The sequence below is a fragment of the Carassius auratus genome, unplaced genomic scaffold (genome assembly GCF_003368295.1).
Source record: "Carassius auratus strain Wakin unplaced genomic scaffold, ASM336829v1 scaf_tig00008058, whole genome shotgun sequence".
Classification (NCBI taxonomy): domain Eukaryota; kingdom Metazoa; phylum Chordata; class Actinopteri; order Cypriniformes; family Cyprinidae; genus Carassius; species Carassius auratus.
The window spans coordinates 277,599-303,106 of record NW_020523902.1 but is presented as its reverse complement, the minus strand read 5'-3'; the positions used below and the strand labels follow the sequence as shown (position 1 = coordinate 303,106).

Sequence of the window (25,508 nt, the reverse complement as noted above, 5' to 3'; positions counted from 1 at the left end):
CAAGTGTTGAGAGGGTAAAGAAACAGCAGTGCAACCATGTAATATCATTTTATTAACCACAAGTCATTGTGATAATTACACTGAACACTGATTGGGCAGCACCCGCCCTCCGTTGTCATGAGAACTGCAATAAAAGACCGCCCATCTCTCAATGTCACACACGCACGCACACCTAACACCTGAAATGAGCTTCTGCTTTAAAACATATTGCACATCCCTGTGCAAAGCAACAAGAACAATCAGTTTTGGTTAAGTTACATGTCACAAAAGATCTGAGGAGAAACGATGCCTGGTTTCACTAACGGCATCTTTTCAACTTAAATATTGCAGTGCTATACAAAGGTTTCTAACATAAGGGGACATGCACCATGAAAACTGCTGTAATGTTTAATGCATTTGCAGTGTCTTTTCAAATTTCACTGGCTTCCGACGGGTTTATCCTGGAATATCAGCTTCTTCTAAACTAATGACAAATTCTTAGGTTTCAGCACAGTTGACATGCAGGCCTAGAAAGATGTGTGGAGCTGCTGAAAACATCATGCACTAAAGTCAAGAAAACCTCACAGCTTCTGCAAGGAATACAGAGAGGATTGGCTTAATCATCCCGAGCTGGAGAGAGAGAGAGAGAAAGAGAGATATGGCAAAATAAGGACACATTTGATCAAACAAAATGAAATGCACAATACTGTATACATAAAGAAATGTGATGTCATGCAACTGTAGTTAGACATGATTAAATGCCTCTTTACAGAGTTACATATAAGTCCGTTAGAAACGTTGTAGAGGCAGTTGCACATAATCGCATTACGTCAATCTGATGCAGGCAGCAGGACAAACAAACATGAGCTTGTGAATGTGTATTATGTGAGTAGTACTCACTCGCTGATGCACACAGGACAAACTTGAGTTTTAACACAGCAAATTTAATCATGCATGTCTGTTGGTCACCTGCAGCAAGACACTTTTACAAGAGAACTGATTACTTACAAAAAATATATATGTATAATAATAATTATTGGACCCCTAATGAACAAATTGTGCCATTTCTAGATGTAAAGAGGTCCAGTGTAATAACATCAGCGTTTTAATCTCAGAATGCATCCTCGATATCATACAAAAAAAAAAAAAAAAGGACAATTTGTGCTCAGTTCATTTACTCAGCATCTACTATATACATATATACATTACAGTAAAAATAATTCATCTATAAGATTATAATCACTACACATGGAAACCTCTTCAGAGGATTTGCTCAAAGCAAATCTTAAACACACTGTCGGTGTCATGTTTTCTTTTTTACTAAAGCATTCATAAAATAAAAAAATGAACAGCTAGTGTTTCAGTTTAAAGGAAGTAGTATATTTGGCTAGTCTATCAAGCAAAAATAACGTCCTAAAAGAGCAACGGCAGCTGCAATCTATTTAACAGAGGAAATAATTTAGCTTCAGGTGAAGAATAGAAACAGAAATGACATGGGTGACGTTGCAGTGGAAAATATCGAAATACAACCTAAATGCACGTTCGCTCTTTTTGGCCCAGCGGACTCAAAAAGCTATAAAGACATCTCAGAGCTTTGAGCCCAAAATATCCAAATAAATCTGATACCTTTTTCATCTCTGCACTTTAAGCATCCAAAAAAGGCCATAAGTGGCACCTGAAAATATATACACCTTTCATAAGAGAGAAAAAAAAAGTGCTTAAAATGGAATTATAAAAAAAGGAACATACTATTCTCTGACAACAAAATGCCATATATGTAGATAAACATATATACACACACACTTAAAAAAAAAAAATTAAACCAGGCTGAAATGCATGTGCAAATGTGAACAGGTGACTGTTGTTCCTTGTTAATGTTTCTTCTCAGGTTATTTGGAGTCATGTGTTAGCTTGACCCCAGCTCTGGGATCGGTCAGGAGGACCAGAGCTGCTGGGTTATGTTAGTATCTGTGCTGTACAGCCACACCACTAGAGGGAGTGTCAGAGCTACGAAGGGCCAGGAGACGCCCTCAGTGCATGCAGAGAGGGACCAGCCTCTCCTGTCGGGCTCCGGGTCCAGCTCTTTACCCGGCTCCAGGTAGTTCCTTGCGATGAATTTGAGCAGCTCGTCCAGGAGGATGACAGGCAGTGAGATCTTCAGCACCATCAGCCACTGGGTCACGTTCAGAGGAGCGATCTGGAAGATGACCTGAGGAACCGCAGCAGGTGAAGCAAAGAAAAGATGCAATGAAACCTGGTATTTCACCAAGGCTTTCACAGACAACAGTGTACCAACAGCCTAAAGATTTTAATTCCATTTTATTTAATAAACATGGACAATAACTAAACATTCTATTTATTAATCATATTTTATAACAGAAGTAGAAAGTAATAAGTAATAACATCCACATCCATGATTTCACTACTTTATTTTATTCATTCAGTTTAGATTTCTTTATATTAAATAATAATAACAACAACTATAGATTTTAGAAAAACTAGACTAGATTTTTCAGAGTGAAAATATATAATCTATATATCTATCTATCTATCTATCTATATATATATATATATATATATATATATATATATCTATATATATATATGTGTGTGTGTGTCTGTTTATATGTGGTGGTGTTCTGAAATTAGGAGGCAAAGTGCTCAGTTTTTTAAATCAAAATTCATGTCCCAGTCATTTTCTTATTTAAACATTGCTTACACTATTAGAAAAAAAACTTCATAATTTTACATTAACAATGTAATCAATATTTTATTTATTAAAGCCAAGTATGAATCTCATCAAGTTAGTGTTTAAGCATTTTACATTTATTCCTAAATAATAACTCAAAACAGTAACAATTTAATATATTATATTCAACTTAACTATTTTTTTTTTACATTTTCAGATCATCTGTTAAAAGTTAATGGGCTCAGGGGAGGAGAGAGAGAGAGAGAGAGAGACAGGACTCCCACTGGAACTGTACCTGCTGGTGTCACAGTTGGTCCAAGCTCCACAATCAAAGCACTGAGGGTGCTTCTTAAATGGATAGTTCACTGAAAAATTATGTCATTAATGACTCGCCCTCATGTCGTTCCAAACCCGTAAGAGCTCAGTTCATCTTTTTTTGGAGCAAAATGTATTTTCGATGCTTCAAAAAATTCTAACTGACCCTCTGATGTCACATGGACTATTTTGATGATGTTTTTCTTACTTTTCTGGACATGGACAGTATACCGTACACACAGCTTCAATGGAGGGACTGAGAGCTCTCAGACTAAATCTAAAATATCTTAAACTGTGTTCCGAAGATGAACGGAGCTCTTACGGGTTTGGAATGACATGAGGGGGAGTCATTAAATGACATCATTTTAATTTTTGGGTGAACTAACCCTTTAAATTAGTGAGGGTGCTCTCTCTCACGAATATATACACACAGATCTATAGTGTTAAGATACCATACCGGCAGTGGCTCCACATAGAGGATGAGGAAATGGAGAGACATGGAGAGACAGATGGCTCCCAGCAGCCAGATGTTTTCCCAGGGAGGCATGCGCAGCAGAGACTGATTCTCTGACAGACTGCAAGAAGAACAACGACATGATAACTTGGGTTCAATACCAACAAAGCTTGTTTTTAAATAACTGTCTAGATGTCAGGTGGATGGTGACTGACCTGTTGAGGGCGTTACACATCTCGATGGTGACCAGCACAGACAGGGCCATGGTCATGGGGTACGGAGACTCGAACACGTGGCACTCCAGGTCCTGGAAGTCAGGATTATCAGGAGAACACTGCAGGAAATGACTCTGAGAGGACAAGAGAGAAACAGTTACTACTTAGATGCCAAGTTACTACCACTACAACATAATAAAATAAAAAATATAAATTATATACAACAACAATTTTCATAACAAAACTAAATATTTCATATATGTACATAACTTAAATTAATATATAAACATTATTATAATATAAAAAATATATACACACGTATATAAAATGTAATGATGTGATTTATAAAATGTATTTTATATAAAAAATATATAAATTATATACGGTATATATATCTCGCATTGTTTTGTAACCATATAAAAATCTTTACTGTCTACTTTGGACCAGTTATTTTTCATATAAATGCTGTTCTTTTGAACTTTTTATTCATCCTAGAAAAAAAAAAAAAAAAAAAGTTACTTTTTTTTAATAACGTAAAACCACAACTGTGTTCAACATAAAAAAAAAGAAATTCAAGTATTAAATCAACATATTAGAATGATTTCTGAAGTGACACTGAAGAGTAAAAACTCCAGCTTTGCCATCACAGGAATAAATTACACCCTTGTTTACAATTTCTCTAGTTTACGTTATTATTGTTTTTATTAACAGTCCAAAATATTGTGCTGCAATCTGTCAAAGCTAGGTCAGCTTTATAACGGTTTAAATGTCAAACAAATATTTTAGACAATCAAACTTCTTTCTTTGAATAATGACAAGAATGTAACCCAAGTCTAGTTATTTTATCAGACTGTGTGAGCCAGCCTTAAAGGGTTAGCTCACCCGAGAATGAAAAATCCCTTGCTGAAGTGTTTATTACGTTTGGAATCTGGATATTTTTCTTACAAAAAGGCATGGAATCGCTACAGGAGCCGTCTGAGGGACGTTTTATTACAGATGTGCGCACTTTATTTCACGTCTTCTGAACTGTTGCCAACAAACACCCGCTTAACCCCATTGAAAGGCTTGGAAGAGCAAGGACAACTTTTTATACAAATCTGAATAGATTATTCTAAAAGAAGAAAGTCACATACACCTATGATGCTTCGAGGGCAAGTAGAAGATGGATGAATTTTCATTCTCGGGTGAACTAACCCTTTTAAGACTACAGAATAGTCACACACACATCACGTTTATTTAAAAACGGAGATATATACCAGCTGGTATAATGTGACCATCGGACCATCATCAGCAATAATGAACCACCAGGCTGCAGCTCCTACAGTAGCGGCACCCACATAACCTGAGAAACACAACACAAGACTTAACGGACCAGACTTAAATCATAGCCACTAGGGTACATTAGTCATGTTTGTGACTCACAGCCGATGGCCAGGTATCGGAAAAAGAGCCATCCAGAGATGAGGGACTCCTTGGCGTTGCGGGGGGGCTTGTTCATGATGTCCAGGTCAGGAGGGTTGAAGCCCAAAGCGGTGGCAGGAAGACCATCAGTCACCAGGTTCACCCACAGCAGCTGGACGGGGATCAGGGCCTCAGGGAAACCCAACGCAGCGGTGAGGAAGATACTGTGGAGGAGTCCAAATTATTAGCAACACACAACAAATGGAAACCGAATTGAAAACCACAACCGTACTGACCAGACCACCTCGCCCACGTTGGAGGAGATGAGGTAGCGGATGAACTGCTTCATGTTGTTGTAGATGGCTCTGCCTTCCTCAACAGCGGCCACAATGGTGGAAAAGTTGTCATCGGCGAGGACCATCTCCGAGGCTGTCTTGGCCACAGCAGTGCCAGAGCCCATGGCGATGCCAATCTCTGCCTTCTTCAGGGCAGGGGCATCGTTCACACCATCTCCTGTCTGCAGAGACACAACTGCTCAGCCAAAAAGGATAATCAAACATGACTGTGCGAAATCACGATCCATTAACAGCATACAGCCACCTACCATGGCTGTGATCTCATCAAAGCCCTGCAGGAACTCCACAATCTTGGACTTGTGTGAAGGCTCGACACGTGCGAAGCAGCGGGCAGCCATGACGGCCTCTTGCTGGGCATGAGGTGAAAGGTCGTCAAATTCGCGGCCAGTGAAGGCCATGCGGTCGATGTCGTCGTCCTCTGAGAAGATGCCGATGCGTCTGCAGATGGCCACCGCAGTGCCTTTGTTGTCGCCGGTGATCATGATGACCCGGATGCCAGCTTGGCGGCAGAGCTTGATGGAAGCGGCCACTTCTGTACGAGGAGGATCCAGCATGCCCACGCAGCCCACGAAGGTCAGATCCGACTGGCAGACAGGGAGGAGAGGGAAGTTTAGAAAGAAAGAAAAAAAAAAACCTGCATAAAGCTGGCTAAATGGAGACAGCTTACTAGACACAAAGATCCATTATTAGAATTTTTTTGACACTTTGGATAATTGCATTTCTAGATAGTTAACTACTGTATTTCATACTTTTTTACTTCGTTTGGCTGGTACTGCGACTTATAGTCAGGTGCGACTTATTTATCAAAATTAATTTGACACGTACCAAGAGAAATTAACTAAGAGAAATTAACCAAGAGAAAACATTACAATCTGCAGCCGCGAAAGGGCGCTCTATGTTTTCAGTGTAGATTACAGGAGCACTGAGCAGTATAGAGCGCCCTCTCGTGGCTGGAGACGGTAATGTTTTCTCTTGGTTCTTGGTTCTAAAAAAATGTGACTTATTGTCCAGTGCGACGTAGGGGTGCTCCGATCACGATCGGCCGATCAGTATGCACATCTCATCAGTAAAGCCGGTTCTCTAATCAGCGGTTAATTCCATCAGGTGCCATCAGGTGCGTGATTTCACATAGAGTAGCTGTTACTACAGAGAGCCTTTGTTAATAGAGAAGATGCGCAAATCCACTTCATTTTCAGCGTTTTTTGGCGCATCTTCTCAGTTAACAACGGCTCTGTGATAGTTTGCTAGATAGAAAGCTAGTGAGACGCAGACAAAAATTATATTAGATGCTGGATGTGATTACCCAATAAAATACTTTATTAGATAGCTAAATAACAGGATCAATTATTTTTAAGACATAACTAGCAATACAGAATGTGTTTTTTTTAGATAAATGGTTTATTAGAAAGCTAGCAAGACAAAAAAAAAGATAATAAGATACCTAAATACATTACTAAATAGTTACATATTGTATTATATTGCAACCAGCCAGGAGAATTGTTAATTAGACAGTTAACTAAACAGATTAAAACTATATCAATCTAGCTAGTTAACAACAATATTTTATTAGATGGCAAGCAACCAAAAAACAACTATTCTTTACTACACAGGTAAATAGTTAAGATAGTTAAGATAGCTAACTAGCTAAATGTAAAAATAGTTTATTATATAGCTAACCATTAGTTAGCTATATGAATAAATCAGTTATAAGATAGCAAACTGCTAGTGGGACAAAGACATCTAGATGTGTTATTAGACAGCTAACTAGCTAGCTAGTAATTTGATTGCCAACTAGCTATACAAATGAACACTTTATTAGAGCGTTAACTAGTTTGATAAATAGTCTATTAGAAAAGGAAGCTATTGATATGCAAAAAGTATATTTGTAGATAGCTAGATACATAACTAGATAGTTTAGATTGATGGCTGAACAGTTTAACTGATAGTAATCTAAAAAGATGCAAAGAAACATTTTAGATTATGTTAGCCATTAGACAGTTATAGATCTAGATAGATAAACTACATAAATACTTTCTATTGCCATCTGGTAAACACCAGTTTTTATCTAAACAGTAAAAAGGAAGAATTGTTTATTAGCTAACTAGCTAGATGAATAAATAGTTTATGAAACTTGTTAGATACTAGATAGCAATCTAACTATTTGGATAAATGCTTTATTCTATAGCTGTGAGCATGACACAAAGCCTGGCATAGTTCAGTAACTCAGTCACCTCATACTCTGCAAAGCTGGCTGTTTCTGACAGGATCATCTCCTCTTTCTTCATTGGACTATCGCGGGTGGCCAGTGCCAGGCAGCGCAGGGTATCGCGGCCAGTGCCGTACTCTCTGATCACTGACATTATCTTATCCTTGATGCCTTGAGTCAGGGGAACCCTGGATCCCCCCACACGCACGTACGTGCACCTCTCGATCACTCCCTCTGGAGCTCCCTAAAGAAAGACACAGCTGTTTATCAATCCGAAAAACCAATACAAAAACTCACTACACAACAAACAAGTATCCGGTTAGTACCTTGACAAACATCTTCGCAGTAGAGGATTTGGCCTTGTTTGGGGAACAGTACACAGACATAGACTTCCTGTCTCTGGAGAACTCCAGGGTGAACTCCTTCTTCATCAGCTGCTTGATAACCTATACATACACGCATATGGAGGAATTAAATCACGATTTAACAAGTGCCTGCATAATTATTTATTAATCGTATAAATATTTACTGAGTTGCAGGCGTTGGCTCTCTCGATCTTTGACAGGCTCCTGACGTCAGTGTCAAAAACGTTCATCTTTTCCACCAGGCAGGTCAGAGCCGTCTCCGTGGCTTCTCCAACCTTCTCATAAACGCCTTTAGACTGAAAGAGAGTTAGCACTTATCACCATGTGATATTTCAATTTCAAATAAATTAATTTTGAATCCTGAAAAAAGTTAAATAAAGCAGAACTTTTTTTAACATTGATTAGCAAATCAGCATATTATTAAAATGATTTCTGAAGGATCATGTGACGCCCAAGACTGGAGTAATGTTGAATATTCGGCTACACATGACAGGAATAAATTACATTTTAAAATATAATTAAAAAAGAAAATAGTTCTTTAAATTGTAGTAATTTTTAAATGGTATTTCTGTTTTCCTTTTTTATTAAAATACATTTAATTTTGACCAAAAAAGTAGGTATTATATGTAATTTAAAAATAAAATGTACATAAAGATAGATAGATGGATAATGGTTTTTAAAATATATTAATTTTATATATTAATTTTGAAGAATTTTATAAACAAAGCAATGGACATTTTGCTTACATAATCCAGGTTTTAAAAAAAGGACAATTAGAAAACACACCTCATTATAATCCAGGGAGGAATCATTACACAAGGCACAGATGGTGGCCAGCTCCACCAACCCGTCATACTGGGAGCTTTTCACTAATCGGTTATCAAGGAATCTGAGCAACCAGAGCAACAGAATTATCAATAAACTACTTCCTAAAACAGAAGCTGGAAAAATGTGAAGTCACAGGCATCAGTTTGACTGCAGAAGTACACGTAAATATGAGAGCAGAGAGATACTCACACGTCTCCTTCTGGAGCGTATGTGGAGCCGGAGATGGTGAACTCTGTCAGTGAGCAGTTCTCCCCCTCAGCCTTGTCTATGATGAACATCTGAAAGACAATTTTAAAGGAATAGTTGTCATTTATTTACCATGGAGTTCCAAACTTGGATTTTTATAAAACCTATAAATAACAGAATTTTAGGTGAACTGTTCCTTTAAGATTCCAATTGTTAACTGAATGCGCCAAGACCCACCCACTTTCAATACTAATGATTTCGGACCAACTCACTTTTACAATCTCTAATTCAGCACTTATGTCTGTTCACTTGTCAGAGAGCCATCAGTCAAATCCATTCTACTTGAGGAATTACCTAATAAAATGAATTCCATTCGGCGTTTTAATTACAGCCTTGACTTCCATGCTGCTGCATCCTCAAATCCACTCCCCTTGGCTCATTCAGAGTCCACATAAATTAAACTCCATTCCATGTTTTCACTACTCACGCCTGCCGCAGCTCCCCTCACGTGACACAGCAATGTAAACAAAGCATCTTAGCATCTCTGCTGTGAGCTCACATACTGTCACAGCACAAGCTGCTATTGAAGGGAATATTCATCATTTGTTTGCTTGTTGCTTTTAAAAGGCATTTTGTAGTCTTTGCTGCAGCATTAAATTACAGTTACACATAAACTATGTTGTTTTATCAGTTATCTGGTGTTTTTTTTTTTTTCAAAACGACTTACTAGACTTTTGTTGCTGTGTGAATTTTTAAGAAACCTTGACTGGAATGTGGTAACTGGTATGTGGCTTTAAAAGCAATTATTAAATTAAAATGCAGAAAACAGTAAGAGGCATCTACTCCAGTAAAATTTTTTGCTTCCACATTTCTTTTTGCTTCCGACGCCAGTGGTATAAATAGTATTAAATTTATTGTAATAATACCAAAACAGTATTATTACAATATTAATATATCTTATATGGTTTTAATTACATGATGTGGTCATTAATTAATTGCACTTCAAAAAAGATCATTTAAAGTCATTGTTGTGTAAAGCATCAAACACGCATTACAAAAAGTAGGTTCAGCAAGAAATATATAAAATTAATACATTAATATTTGATAAAATGTATTACACACAGAAATGCACAGCAATGATTTTTAATTATCTTTTCAGAGTAATTTCTCCAAATTTGATGTGTGATTAATTATATTATTATTTAATCACCACATCATGTAATTAATTAGAAATTTTAAAATCGCTTACCAACCCTAATATATATACACACAATCACACGCATAATATATGTATATACAGCATCCAGAACAACAGACTGATGAGTGTATGCAAATTTGTGTTTCACTGAGCTAAAAGCATTTACCCTTTCTGTACAAAACCTGGACGATTAAACTGCTAAAGAAAGGGCTCACCCTGCAGACGGACATCTGGTTGGTGGTGAGGGTGCCGGTCTTGTCAGAGCAGATAACGGAAGTGCAACCCAGCGTCTCCACAGAGGGCAGAGAGCGGACAATGGCATTCTTCTTGGCCATACGGCGGGTGCCGAGAGCCAGGCAGGTGGTGATGACAGCAGGAAGTCCTTCAGGGATGGCAGCCACGGCTAGAGCGACAGCTATCTTGAAATAGTAAATGGCTCCACGGATCCAGGAGCCACCGTGGACGGGGTCGTTGAAGTGGCCGATGTTGATGATCCACACGGCGATGCAGATGAGAGAGATGACCTTAGAGAGCTGCTCCCCAAACTCATCCAGCTTCTGCTGCAGGGGCGTCTTCTCCTGCTCAGTGGAGGCCATCTCATCACGGATTTTACCGATCTCTGTGTTCACACCTGTGGCCACCACCACACCTACAGCTTTGCCTGCAGCAATGTTGGTTCCCTGAAATTGACACATTTAACATGAACAGGAAAAAAGCATGGCTTTGCATCAACATTTGGTTTAGCTGAAGTCCAATTTTCTTACTGAGAACAACATGTTTTTCTTGTCCTGATTGACAGCACGGGGATCCGGTATGGGGTCGGTGTGCTTAATGACGGACACAGACTCACCTGCAACATGAGCGAATTAGTAGTAAAATCCACAGCTAAAATACTTAACACTTAAAATTCACACACAAATTAACCAAATGATTTGTTACCTGTTAGGATAGACTGGTCCACTCTGAGTGTGGTGGACTTAATAGCACAGATACGGATATCGGCAGGTACCTTGTCACCCACTAGAAAAGAAAGGAATTTAGAACAAATAAGTCAAAATCGAAGAATGACAAGAGGGTGAGCAAATAATACATTTTTATTTTTGTGTTCTATCCCTTTAAATAAACACATAGGTGAAACAATAAACGGCACTAGAATTCAATAATGCAACATTAAACTTGAAAATGGTAATATCAGTGAAGAAATTAGATATGGTTTCGAAATCAAAAAGTTTATCTTCTTGTGGTCATGCTAAACCAAATCCAAACGGTGTATTTGTTTTTTTGTTTTTTGAGTTGTAACATTTTAACCTCATGCATTATGTTGCATTGCTGCAAGTGTCAGAGAAAGCAGCATTAAGAAAGCATAACCTCAATGTCTTCGGAATTATTTTCCTGACTGAAGAAATTATTGAACCATGACGAACCCAAATCAAATGAATTAATCGAAATCCACTAGTCCCTCTTGTACAGTCATTAAATGGCTTGAAAGGACTTAAAAAGGAGAGCGGGAGAGATAGAAACCAGAGAGAAAAGAGCACATTTGCCCATTGAGAACAAAGTAGAGCTCATCTGCGCCCTTAAGAGCAAAAGAGGAAAATGGCATGGGGAGCAACGATGCACCGTGCCAAAAATGGAGAAACATTTTGATATGTTCAGCGATGCGCTGATCAGGTATAAACACAGAGGCATGAGAGCAGCTGCACCTGCACTCGACGCGAGGAGTGACAAAGGTTAACACCAAGGTGAGAGGTGTTACACTCTCCATGTATTCGCAACTTATAACAATGGAATTCAAGAGCACCTTTGAGGAGTATGTTTGTGTTGAGCTTTCTTAGGCCACACTTAGCAGGATTAAGTGTCCATTTGCTGATCTGTCAATATTAAACTAACATATCAATCAGTGAAAGTCCAGTGAACCTGCTCGGCTAGCATGTGGAGTGTGGCAGCATGAGAAATAGCAGGGCATGATAACAATGGATGCTGCATGGCCTTGGCACAATCATCACACATGTGGGTGCAACAGGATCTCTGCACTGTGGATTAATGGGCTATGCTTTCGCCATGATCTGTGAAGAGCTACGGCGACAAGGTCACTCACACACACACGAGAGTGTGACGGCTTTTCTCAGAAAGGCTTAAATGGAGCTCAATTGCAACTTTCAGCAACCTAAATAGGAAACGAATGTACAAAATGAGGTCCAGTTCCTAGAAGGTCACACAGCATTGTTCACTGCAACAAGAGAACGAACAAGCTCAGCCAACAAGTACTCTCTTGTAGGAATGGACACTTGACGTGAATATAATCAGAGGTTGTTTTATGGACAATCTATCATGATTTGGAGGAGGAGAATTGTAGATGATGCTATAAGTAACTGCTCATAAATTGTAATGCAACAGGGTTGGCCAAAAGTCAGAATTTAAGAACTGACTGCCTTTCAATTTATGAGTGGGAATTTAGCAACACTGCAAAGGGAGATTCGATTCGAATTTGAATCAGGAAGAGGAATTTATGGCACTTTTCCAATACATGGTACAGCTTGGCTCGGTTTCTGTTTCCACTGCAGTTTAGTACCGCTTTAGAGTGGGTGTGATTATAGTGGGATTCAACGCGTTGCGTAAACATAACTCCATGTCTTTATTTGTGATCTGCTCAAAACTCGTGCTTGAATCCTCAGTGGCAAATCTTTTACATATGTAAACATACTTACATACAGTGAGTCAGAAGCGCAGGACTGTCCTTGCAAATATGGAACTGTCCGACTTTATAGAAACAGACACCAGTTTTAAGAGTTCACCTTGCAGATAATAATGCAAGAATATTATACATATTTGGCATGCTGCCCAGGGAGAGGGCTCAGAGCTCAGCATCGGCCCGAGCGCTGAGTGCTCCCCCCAGAATGGGACGACGGTGAGGAGTCGGGGTGGTGGAGGGATGCTGAAACACTAGAGAAAGAATGAAGGTAAGGGTGCTTTAATTATTTATAGTGGTTCTCAATTGTGGTGGTTGGATAGATGAAGAGATTACTGATGGTGAATTGGCTGTGTTGATTATCTGCATGTTGATTTTCCCCTCTCTCAAGGGGGTTGGATGTATGGGGTGGTTATTGATAGTGAATTGACCACGTTGATTTTCTGTGCATGCTCCTCTCGAAATTTGTTAATAAAACATCACGTTGTAGGCTACTCTCACTGGAAACAGTTCTCATCCTCTATGGTGGATTGTGTTCACAGATTATGTTTTCTGGAAGAATTCCTGAGCCCATGTTGTGATTTCCATCACAGTAGTATGTGATGCAGTGCCATCTAAAGGCCCAAAGATCAAGGCCATCCAGTATGGTTTTCTTGCCTTGACCCTTACGCACAGAGATTGTTCCAGATTCTCTGAATCTTTTGATGATATTATGCACTGTAGATTATGATAACTTCAAACTCTTTGCAATTTTTCTCTGAGAAACTCCTTTCTGATATTGCTCCAGTATTTTTTTACTGCAGCATTGGGGGATTTGGTGATCCTTTGCCCATCTTCTGAGAGACACTGCCACTCTAAGACTCTTTTTATACCCAATCAAGTTGCCAATTGACCTAATAAGTTGCAAATTGGTCCACCAGCTTTTCCTTATATGTACATTTACCTTTTCCGGCCTCTTATTGCTACCTGTCCCAACTTTTTTGGAATGGTTAGCTCTCATGAAATTCAAAATGAGCCAATATTTGGCATGACATTTCAAAATGTCTCACATTCAACATTTCATATGTTATCTATATTCTATTGTGAATAAAATAAGTTTATGAGATTTGTAAATTATTCCATTCCTTTTTTACTCACAATTTGTACAGTGTCCCAACTTTTTTGGAATCAGGTTTGTAGACGTGGAGTGTGTTAGAACGAGGCATTTTAGGACGGTGTGGACAAGTTTTAACTTTTATAAAGAATATCTCCTTGGATTTCAGACTTTAGTCTTTGCAACTTTACAGATCTTCTTTATGCACCAAGATCTTGTAACACTCCAAAGAGAAAATCAAACTTGACAATCAGATCATATGACTCCTTTAAGACTTCAATTAAAAAGGTTCATACTTCAAATGACACAGACAAGTTTCACTGAGATGCTTAATTGTGCCGCTGACTAATGTAGACTAGTACCACAAGGTGAGAATGACGCGTTTATTCAATTATGCTCTAGCTGGGAGTTGATTCATGACTTAAGAGAGGACCGATGGCATAGTTCACAAGTGTGTCAACACTTTCCAGAACATAGCAGCATTTATCAGTGTGCATATACAAAAAGCCTCAGCGAAGAGCTATTTCAGGCATATCTGGCCTCCAGGTAGAGGAGTGACCTCCAAACCCCTGAGCTGTTGGAGTTATCTATCCGCCCACTGTATGCACACAGCCACCTCATCGGCCCTGGAAGAGCATGGAGAGCCCAGAACAAGCCCAGCAAAAGGACCCTACACAACACCCACACAAGGACTCACCATATATTCAGCTCAATACTGAACTATTAATGGAGCGTTCAAGATCAAGAAAAAAAATCCAGTGGAAAGGAAGATGCAGCATATACATGCATTCCAGCTGTCATATCAAAGCACTTTAGTATCTTAAAATACCTTCAGCATGCATCAATCAGCACAGCAGGGTAAAATAGCTCACACCTAACTCTGCTCAGGAGGAGACTGGAGGACGGAAAGCAGAGCAGTTTTGTTTAAACGTTTATGCTTCCATCAGTCCCCCAGCAACAGTTTTCATTCCTCTGCTTGTTATAGCGATGCAGGACGAGGGGTCAAACAAACATGCCTACTCTTTATTGCCACATGTCATCACAGTATAACCATCTGATTGGCAGGGAAATGTTGAACTGTGAGGGTCTCGAGGTTAAACTGGTGCTGGGCAATATAATAGTATAATAGTTTTTTAAAACCGGACATAATGGTACAAGGGCCTAAGCAACATAGACAGCATCAGAAATTGCAGAGATGAGAAGTAACGAAGTACAAATACTTTGTTACTGTACTTAAGTAGATTTTTCTGGTATCAGTGCTTTACTTCACTATTTATTTTTCGGACAACTTTTTACTTTCACTCCTTACATTTTTACACAAATATCTTTACTTTCTACTACTTAAATTTTCAAACCAGGCTTGTTACTTTAATTTTAGTCTTTATTTTCGCCATTCGATAATAAAGCTCTAATAAATCAGTTAGTCTTGACTGGCATCGCTCCGATTCGGCTTGCGATAATGAACGTGATATTGTCTTATTGTCAGTGAACTACAGTTCTATGCATTCGATGACGCAACTTTACAACTAATCACAGAACCAGTTTACTGACGAGATGCACATGACAATCATGACACGTGATTAATTGCACAGCCCTACTACTGTAATTTAGTTTTTGCTTACTTAGTTAAACAAGGCCTGAATTTTGGTGTGGGACTCTGGGTATCGCGCATTATTCTGCAAATTCCGGGAAACTCTCACAAACATTTTGCACTATAGCATGTACAGCAGATTGAATGCAGACAGATTATCACAGCAGTTCTCGCTCTCTCTCTCTTTCTCTAAATGCACAGAGGGTAACAAGGGAACAACTAATTATGGTTTTGCTACACTAACCATAGTTTAACCATGGAATTTAAAACTATGGTTGTACAAATGGTAATCAATCCACAAAAAAAAATTATGGCTACTATAATTTTACTATAATAAAGTTATAGTTAATTTTCATAAGAGTCAAATAGGACTCTTGATAATGCAATAACGTTCAATATTTAGATTTTTCAAAAATAAATTGCCACGGTGTAGTTATTATTGTACTAATTTTGACATTTAGACAATTTATAAAATAGTTATTTTGCATGGGCCCAGTCTAATTATTTTAACTTTTTTATGTGATTGCCAGACAAAAAAAAAAAAATCATACATATATATATATATATATATATATATATCCACACACACACACACACTCTTTTAAAAATTTATTTTTAATTAAATTAATCAATAACAACACATTATCATTGCTTTTATGTCAAAAATAATAAAGTATCAATTTTTTTTATTATTAATTAAAAATATCAGTTATCACACACTTAAACATCAAACTAACCTATATCGGTCAAAAGGCAATAAACAATCTATAATTTACAAATCACTGGTTTTGTGCATGATTGGCCACTTAAGAGAAGCGTGTTGAGGATTACTGGACACCTGGCTCAACCCCATCATTGATAAATAGCAATATCTCCCTTGCTCTCATTCATATTAACTTTGTGGATCCTTGCTGACAGGCTGGGGGCATCAAACACCTGCCAGGCCCCCGCCACTTGCCGCAGGGCTCCGTGGTGATAGGCGATGGTTACCAGGTCCAGCAGAATGTTGCATGCCACCCTGGGTGCTTGAATTCCCAAAGCACGCAGAGTGCTGATTGGTAAGGCCTATGTGAAAGCAGCTCCAGGAGGGGGAAGAGGGGTGGGACACTATGGGCACTTCCCTATAAGGTAATCTCTCGAAATGAACAATAGGAACAGCTGTTAGAGCTGGACCCCTTCCACTTGACATTATGGCTGCACTGTACACACTTGAAAAAACTTCACTGGTTTCAATTACTGATTTTTCCTTAGCTGATAAGCATTGCATAAAAAATGACTGATCTTTGAAGATTGGAACAATGTCTAAAACATGTTTGGATAGAGAAGTTATTTCTGTTTTATGTTGTTGTTAACCACACGGCTTGTTGGGTGTCTGGGCAGAATTCAAATTAATAAATAAGTGGAAAAAAATAAAATAAAATTATTATATATATATTAAATAATATCTAGCTAACAATATATAGCTTAAATGAAGTTTAAAATAAAAGTTTTATTAAACAAAAATAATAATAATCTTTACTCATTGCATTCCCTGGGAATCAATCTTGCTGTTGTTAGTAATAAAAATAAAGTACAAATTAAATATAAATAAAAATATAAAAGTAATAAAAAGTAAAATAAAACCATAAATAAATACATAATGAATGCAGGAGCAGGAAACTATTGGGGGAAAAACAATTAAAAATATAACAGGCAAAAAAAACCCTTTAAAGCTATAAAAGACATGGAATAATAAATATATAATACCAATTAAATCTCTATTTCATGGAGTCTTAAAAGAGATTCTTGCAAGGTTGATGAAATTTCTCAGTTCATCACTGAAAACGGTTACATTTTAACTGCCCAAATACAAAGAATTATCCTTACATCAGGTATTACTTAAAGATTATACCCGAGGTTGTCTTATAAACCAAAGCACCTTGGTTTGGAATATCAAAGAGCATTGGAAGATATGCTAATTAAAGCATCAGATGTGCACAGAGGACTGTGGGGTGGCCAACGTGCTGAGCTCGGCCCTGCATGGAACTGATGGGCTGTCAGGGTGCCGCTGGCAGCATTTGTAATTCTGTTCACGACTAAACTGGTTACAGTCCCAGAGTCCTCTGCAGTGTGTGTGCCGAGCGGAGGCTTGGACTGCGTCCTGCTCACAACCCACAGCAGGAGCAGAGACAGAGACAAAGACTCAGAGACAGAGAGACCACAGGCACTGCACTTTAAACGATCAGAAATGCTCTCCAGATTTAGCCAAAAAGCTCCAGGTGACCCACTCTTCCTAAATTAATCACATCCAGACGTGTTGGTTGGTCAAATCTGTTATCACGTCCCTTTCTGCAAGAATGGACATTTAGCAAAATTGCAGAATTGCAAAACCAATGCATTAGTGGACAATTTACCCATGTTTAAGCCTAAGCACTAACCCCAAAACAGCACTATTCCACCAATGACCTCTCCAAGGTGACATCGCAGTCTGTCTGAAACTCACATGACGTCACGGGCTGCAATACTGTGGGACGCTGCAGAAGGGGTGGCCGGTGGGCTGACACCTGTCATCTGCACAATTTCAATGCGAGTTATAATTAAACCATTCCATAATCTGAACAGCGTATCGATGCTAAATATAACATCTACCACTATGCACAGAACATACACCATTGGTTCTACTGCAGTGCAAAGAGTTAAAGGTTAAAACATTCTACCGGTTATTTTTATTTAACATGATGAGGCAAAAACAGATAAATCATTTATAATAAACACTGCAATAACCCATAAAAATAAGATTTGTCAATTCAGATTTCATGGTAAATTTAAATGGGTCATATGATGCTTTTTTTTAAAAATCATTATTTTGTGTATTTGGTGAATATGTTTACATTTTTCAAATACTGTACATTATTGTAGGTCCTCTACGCCCCACCTCTCTCAAACATAATTTTTTACAAAGTCCCTCCTTCAGACAAGCACAGTCTGCACTGATTGGCCAACTGACTCCGTGCATTGTTATTGGCCGAACACTGCAAACACTCGTCTGAGAATACCCCTTTCCATAATCGCGAGCTTCATCTTTCAAAATAAATGTAAAGACAGTTAATAATGTCCTTAGTTTTACCATCAGTTCAAGCCCAAAAGGGGAACAGAGTGGTGTGACAGACACTGTGATGAAGCTCCTTTGTGTTTGCCGCAGTACACAAGCCACGGACAGTTAAGACGGCTGACTCCACTGAGATGTGACCCTGTCACACACATACGACCATTTGATCAGTGAATGAATTTTTTATTAAATTATGATTTTAAAAAAATTGGTGATTCATAAAGCAGGATGCATTTAGCGATGCGCGTTTTATGCATCGTCTGCAGGAACATTTGGGAAATTATCATAGGTTTCATTTTTTTAAATATATTTTTATGAATGAAGTTCCAGGTACATCAAGAAAATTAAGCTATGCTTTACAAACCATATCAATTATTTGCAATAGCTGAGAAATCTGAAAGTGATCTCCAAATGAATCTAAAGCAAACCATGAGAAGCAAACCAAAAGAGCCAACAATGGATATAGATAAGCTTCTAGGAAGAGCATGAGATCTGATGAACATGTGATGAGGACTGACGCACACAGTCCATTGAGAATCAACAGGTGCAACCAAAAATACCTATACTACTATGGTGGAGCTGTACAGGGCCCACAGAGACCGGAGAGCTGAGAGGCTGTAATTACCTCATATAACAACCCAGAAGTGCAATGAATTCAGAGAAATAAGTGCATGACACTGCGATTTACGATATAAAAAGGCAGCTCTTACCAGCGACCTCCACAATGTCTCCAGGCACAATGTCTTTGGCTTTGATCCTCTGGACAGTCTTTCTGTCCTGACGGTACACCTTGCCGATCTCTGGCTCATACTCCTTAAGGGCTTCAATGGCATTTTCTGCATTTCGTTCCTGAGATGGAGAGAATCAAATGTGAAAATAAGATTGTATTCAATGGCAGATTCAGCATTTGTGTTGGGATGGGACTTTCTTATAGACAGATGTGAGAAACCCGTTTAATAACAGTCATTATGTGTTCCAATTGTGCAAAAATAACACACTTAAATGTACGAGTCTTCTCATGCTCTACTGACCTGCCAGACACCTACAATGGCGTTAGCTATAAGAATCAGTAAGATTACAAAAGGCTCCACAAATGCAGTGATTGTTTCCTCTCCCTCCTCGAACCAGGCTAATACCTGCAATAAAAAAAATACAAATAAAGTCATGTCAAAACACATCCCATTAGATCTAATAAAATATTTTACATTCGGAATAACCTGTGGATATTTTAAGTAGTCGGGTAGATCAAGATTCTAGTCAAGACACGCCGTGACATTTGCCTTCTCACAACGGATTCAACACAACCAGTTTGCAAATGTGATTGTTTAGATTGCATAATCTGCATGATTAAAAAAAAAATTAAAAAAAAGTTTAAACACAGGAAAAAATATATACAAAAAAACGTGACAAATCAGCATGAAGAAAGCCAAACACAGCAGTATATTTTAATAATGACTGGAAATAAAACTCCTACAGCTCACTGCAGCCACAGCACGACATCTGTTAATTCTCTCATTAAATGCATTATTACATATGGACTCCTAAAATAAGCAGCACCAACATTTACTTTCCTTCACATCATAGACCTTATATCAACTTAATAGAATTATAGCAACTTGAAGAGCAGCTTTGATTTACACCTTTAAAAATGGATATGCATGATCTTCCTCAGACAGAGAGTCCTTAGATGTCTAGCATGAAGGTCATATGCTGAGACAGAGGCTCTCCAATCAACATCTTAGTGGTGTTCTCACGAGACAGTGGAGTTGCTGGTTTGTCTGTTGTAATGAGAAGTCTGCAACTGAAGGTCAGAGGCCTAATTTGGCCTGCAGAGATGCCCTCTTACACAGCCAACTACGAGACAGCTGTCAAACCATAGACTCCAACACCTCAGTATCACTCCGCTGGCATACCTCTCTCCTTCCATCCAACCAGCCAGTTTAATCTCATCAACTATGCAGATGGATTGTAACTAACGAATTTGGCCATCCAACACAAAGATCCTTACTTTCTTAGTTATATTATAAAAATAATAAAAAAAACAATACAACATTCAAATATGAACAGCTATATATACACATATACAGAGAGAGACAGAAATCGAGGGAGAAAGAGCAATATATTACATTTACATTACATGCAATATATTGCAATTATTTATGACTATGTTATTTGTAGTTATTAAACGGCTATGTGGAATCCTTGATTCTGCTTGGTCAGTTGTGATATACCGAGGTTTGTTATCCCTCGATAACAACCGGTAAAAGCTGATAACACAGGCTCATCTGGGTAACTGAAGTTGGCGCCATACTTTTTGCTAGGAACAGTTTTTCTTGGTGGAAGCTTTGAGTTTGTTCATTATCCCTTACTTATTAATATTTCAATACATTATAGCACAATTATTGCAAAATTTGTATTATATAAAACAGATACAGTTCTTAAATCTACAAAGATTCAAAATAATTCAACATTCATTTTGGTGTTGAATATTGAATAGTATTGAATTTAACAGCTTTGTTATTTTTTTGTTGAAATATACACACTCACCGGCCAATTTATTTGGTACACCCGTTCAATCACATGGCAGCGACTCTAAAAGCAGCCAAATGTATTAAACATCATAAACCCGTCTTTTTAGGCAAGAACCAGACATGGGGTCTCATGTAGGCAAAAAAATATATATTACTGGGACTGAATTTGTATTTAACATTATTTCAATTTAATAAAAACACCAGAAATGTATAAAGTTTCCTTAAAATCACTGACATTGATCTATCACAAATTTAAGCACTCTCACAAAAAAAAACTAAACTATCTTTATAAAATCACTGATGTTGTGTACACTGTGAAATGAATCTCTTTGTACATACATGTACATCTGCGGTTTGATGTTTATGATGAGGGAATTCGCAGGAGTCTTCAGTGATGACTCATCTGAAGTCTTATGTTTTGCCATCTTAATTTAATCCCGGAATCGACACCGTCTATTCATATTCACTTTGTTAGCAAAGACGTGACAGATTATATTTGTTTGTGCAGGGGCATTTTTGTCCAATTAAGTTGAATTTTTCCCCCAAGTCCCCATGGCCAGGGCAAGGCTAAGTCTTACACATGCTCCGCCTATGGGTGCCGCTCCTGTCAGCTAAGAACAGGAAACGGAGGCTACAGTTCACACAGGATCACCAAAATTGGACAACAGAAGATTGGAAAAACATTGCCTGGTCTGATGAGTCTCGATTTCTGCGACATTTAGATGGTAGGGTCAGAATTTGATGTAAAAAGCATGATCGATCCTGCCTTTTCTCAACGGTTCAGGCTGGTGGTGGTGGTTTTATGGTGTGGAGGATATTTTGTTGGCACACATTGGGCCCCATCATTTAAATGCCACAGTCTACCGTAGTATTGTTTTGCTGACCATGTCCATCCCTTTATGACTACAGTATACTCACATCTTCTGATGGCTACTTCCAGCAGGATAATGCACCATGTCACAAAGCTCAAATCATCTCAGACTGGTTTCTTGAACATGACAATGAGTTCACTTTACTTAAATGGCCTCACCAGATCTAAATCCAATAGAGCAGCTTTGGGATGTGGTGGAACGGGAGATTCATATAATGAATGAGCAGCCGACAAATCTGCAGGAACTGTGTGATGCTATCATGTTAATATGAACCAAAATCTCTGAGGATAATTTCCAAAAAACATTTTTTTCCATCCATCCATCCATACATACTGAATATAACAGTTACTCTATTTAATATGAACTCTTAATTTTTTAATTATTTTACAGTAAATTAATTATTTTCTAGTAGTCATTTCAAATAATAATGAATAGATAATTAACAAATATATCTAAATTAATATCTTCTATCTTTCATTCAGGATATTAACCCATTTGCGATTTGTACCAACAACCTGTTACTTACTAGGGCAAATCTTTCCAGTAGGCTACACCACCACTATATTAAGCACTGGTACCATACATAAATTTGATTGACAAGCTAACTACACAACACTTTCAAGTCTCCAAGCAAACTGCCACATGTCTTCACTCGGTGGTAAACGGTCCAGGCTAATAAATCAAGAAGTGCTTAAACCACAGCTGTAAAACAGTACTGCACTAGTAAGACATCATGTTTGGCAGCTAGTGACAGACACTCAATCTCACTGAATGCTGTTGTCACCATTCCTAAAGAGTTCCGCTACCTCAGCCATTTAGCCTTTCTGATCTGCGAGTAACCCAAGACAAGGCGTGCATGACTCCAGGAGCTAACAAGACATCTTCACATTTACAGCTCTGCTGGATAGCAGTCGGTGTTTATTTCAGTGCATGCATCACTGTGGTTTGTTTCTAGTAAAGCAATCAACACCTGACATGAATCGGTGCTGAATCACATCCGAGAAATGGCTGTACTGAACCTATTTGCACTCCATAATATTACACAATAACAATAAAGTGCAGAAATCAGTCAGCACAGGTTACCAAAATGTACTTACAAAAGATATACAAGCTGCCAGTAGAAGAATCCGTACAAGTAAATCTTCAAACTGCTCGATGACAAGGTCCCATATAGATTTTCCTGTCAAACAACAAAATTAAATTGATCAGAATCATGTGAGAGGTACAATGACAACATCACGTTATTGTTTAAAATGTAATCTTACCTTCCTCAGCTGGCAACTCTGTGTGGTTTATTGAAGGATATGAAAAAGACAAAGTAGAAAGTTACAAATAGACACCCTGAATACATTCCAAAACAGATATCGATTTGACATTGACTAAAACATAATTGTTAATTACATTAAGACCTTTGGCTTTATTATAACGCATTAAACTTTACAATTTAATTAAAGATTAAATTGAAAAAAAAAAAAAAGAAAAAAAAAAAAAACAACAACATTGATGAACACGTCCCCCAAGATGTAATGTAATATTTCAGAAGAGATTAACGGTCATAAGCACCTTGCACTCGGAGAGGAAAAATGTGAAGGAATATTTGGTTTAAATCCAAACGAGTGAATATTTGGCCCCTCTTTGAGCACATGCTGTGAAACATTTACAAGAGGTTTCGGAGCCGGGTGCTGACAGGACTATTTTCATCCATATCTTCATAAAAGCATGATTCTGTATAAAGGATGAAAGAGAAAGACTGGAGACCGGCCTCATCTTTGCTTGCTTTGATTGTCCTGCGACATAATAAATGGTTGGGAATTAAACATCTCTTTCAGCTTATTTCTGGCCTGTGTGTGTCTGTTTTCCACCTTGTCAAAGTCAATGAAAATGAGCATGGCAAGCTATTTTAACCTTTTCCGAAGAAGCATAAATCAGCACTTACCAATCACTTGTAGAAAATACAATATTTTAGACTAATATTTTTCAGTTTCACTAGTACAGAATCCTTGGCTACATATAACTATGGCAGTAAAGACAAGTGTTTATTCCATTGTAATTGGTAACTATTTAAATAAATAAAAAATTGCCATTGATTTCTATGGAAATCTGTGGTTCCTACTAGTCTGAAGACTAGATGCTGCTGGAACCTATTCTGGTTTTACTAGTAACGATTTATTAGGTAGTACTAGTACTTTTTTCTATTCCTTTAGTTGCTTCTAAACATATTCAAGATCGTATTAGATTGTAGTATCTCACAAATCCCAGATGTTACTGGCATCTCACTAGCTACAATTACTACTTTACTGGTCAATGACTAGCCAGGATGACTAATATTAACTATCATACCAATAAACTTAAAAACGCTGAAAGTACCAATTGGAATTAATAACTAGTGTCTATTAATTTAGGAAAACTCTAAGGACAAGGGTGAAAGTTACTAAAAATATGTACTAGTACCTATCTACAGAAGGGGACAATATACTAGTCACTACTGAATTGTTTACTAGTATTTTAAATAACTACTAGTATCATAAAAACCGATACTAGTTTGATTTTTTAATAATAATAAAATAAAAATCAATGTATCAACGGCTTGCCATAAAAACGTGTTTGATGAAGTCAGCTGTTTCGAACGCTCCAGCCGGCTGACTGCAACAAATGTAACATTTTCATGTCAACTTCAAATTGTCTGTGGCGCGTCGCTGGCCGTGAAGAACACAATGTATCAGACGTACCGTTGGGACCCCATTTCTCTTTCTGCCGTTTCACCTGGTCTAAAGTCAGTCCCGTGCTCTCGTTGACGCTGAAATAACTATAAACTTCTTCCACACTACTGGCGTGAGCATTCTCCATGGTTAGACGGGAAGAGAATCCGTCTCAAGAAATCTGCCTTGGTCAGAAAAATAGATACGAATATACCAATGAGTGACACATGCATTGACATCCAATTTAGAACATATGTAGAAAGTTGAGACGGGCAAATGCACCTTCCAAGAGTTTTATCCAAACAGACGAGTTATTCTGTCCTTTTCGTGTTCCCCAAAGAACTGGGAGTCAGTGGAAGCCAAAAGAAAAGATCCTTGCTTAGTACATCACATTCACCCCCCGTCCAAGCCTCTGCCTGCCTGGAAATGTGAAGGTCAACCCCTTTCACCGTCTTTCTCTCCCGTTCAGTGGTGATGGAAGCGGCGTTTACTCTCGTTTTATCGCAGGAGCCTCACTACTGCCTCTCTGCCGCATGTGGAGGACGATGATTGGACAGCGAATGTACAGGGAGCCCATCGACATCCAATCAATTGTCTCTGGCTCCAGCAGTACTGACGTAGATTGAGGAGGCGTTTACTTATTGGTTTAACAGATTGCCACTCAAAGCGGCAGGTATCACTTTTCACCGCCTCTTCAACGCAGGTGGATGCTTGAACTCACAAGTAATCTGTTTTCATAGAAAGCTGTCTGTA

General features: G+C 38.2%; 1 protein-coding gene across 2 annotated transcripts; it reads right to left on the bottom strand.

Moving 5' to 3' along the window:
- Nucleotides 1-32: 32 nt before the first annotated feature.
- Nucleotides 33-25,256, bottom strand: LOC113071765 (sarcoplasmic/endoplasmic reticulum calcium ATPase 2). Of its 2 annotated transcripts, none has more exons than XM_026245061.1 (22): nt 25,038-25,256; nt 24,786-24,940; nt 23,322-23,339; nt 23,154-23,236; nt 19,685-19,789; nt 19,364-19,502; nt 11,132-11,212; nt 10,957-11,042; nt 10,408-10,872; nt 8,998-9,086; nt 8,767-8,869; nt 8,145-8,276; nt 7,942-8,061; nt 7,641-7,859; nt 5,658-5,993; nt 5,350-5,570; nt 5,075-5,277; nt 4,909-4,994; nt 3,653-3,786; nt 3,441-3,558; nt 2,068-2,188; nt 33-609 (listed from the first exon to the last, which is right to left on the bottom strand). In XM_026245061.1, the coding sequence occupies exons 2-22, from the start codon at nt 24,901-24,903 to the stop codon at nt 596-598; spliced, it is 2,991 nt and encodes a 996-aa protein (XP_026100846.1). In that variant the 5' UTR covers nt 24,904-24,940; nt 25,038-25,256; the 3' UTR covers nt 33-595. The 2 variants fall into 2 exon arrangements, with proteins under 2 accessions (XP_026100846.1, XP_026100847.1); XM_026245062.1 differs by having other exon boundaries at nt 24,786-24,936.
- Between the last annotated feature and the right edge of the window lie 252 nt (nt 25,257-25,508).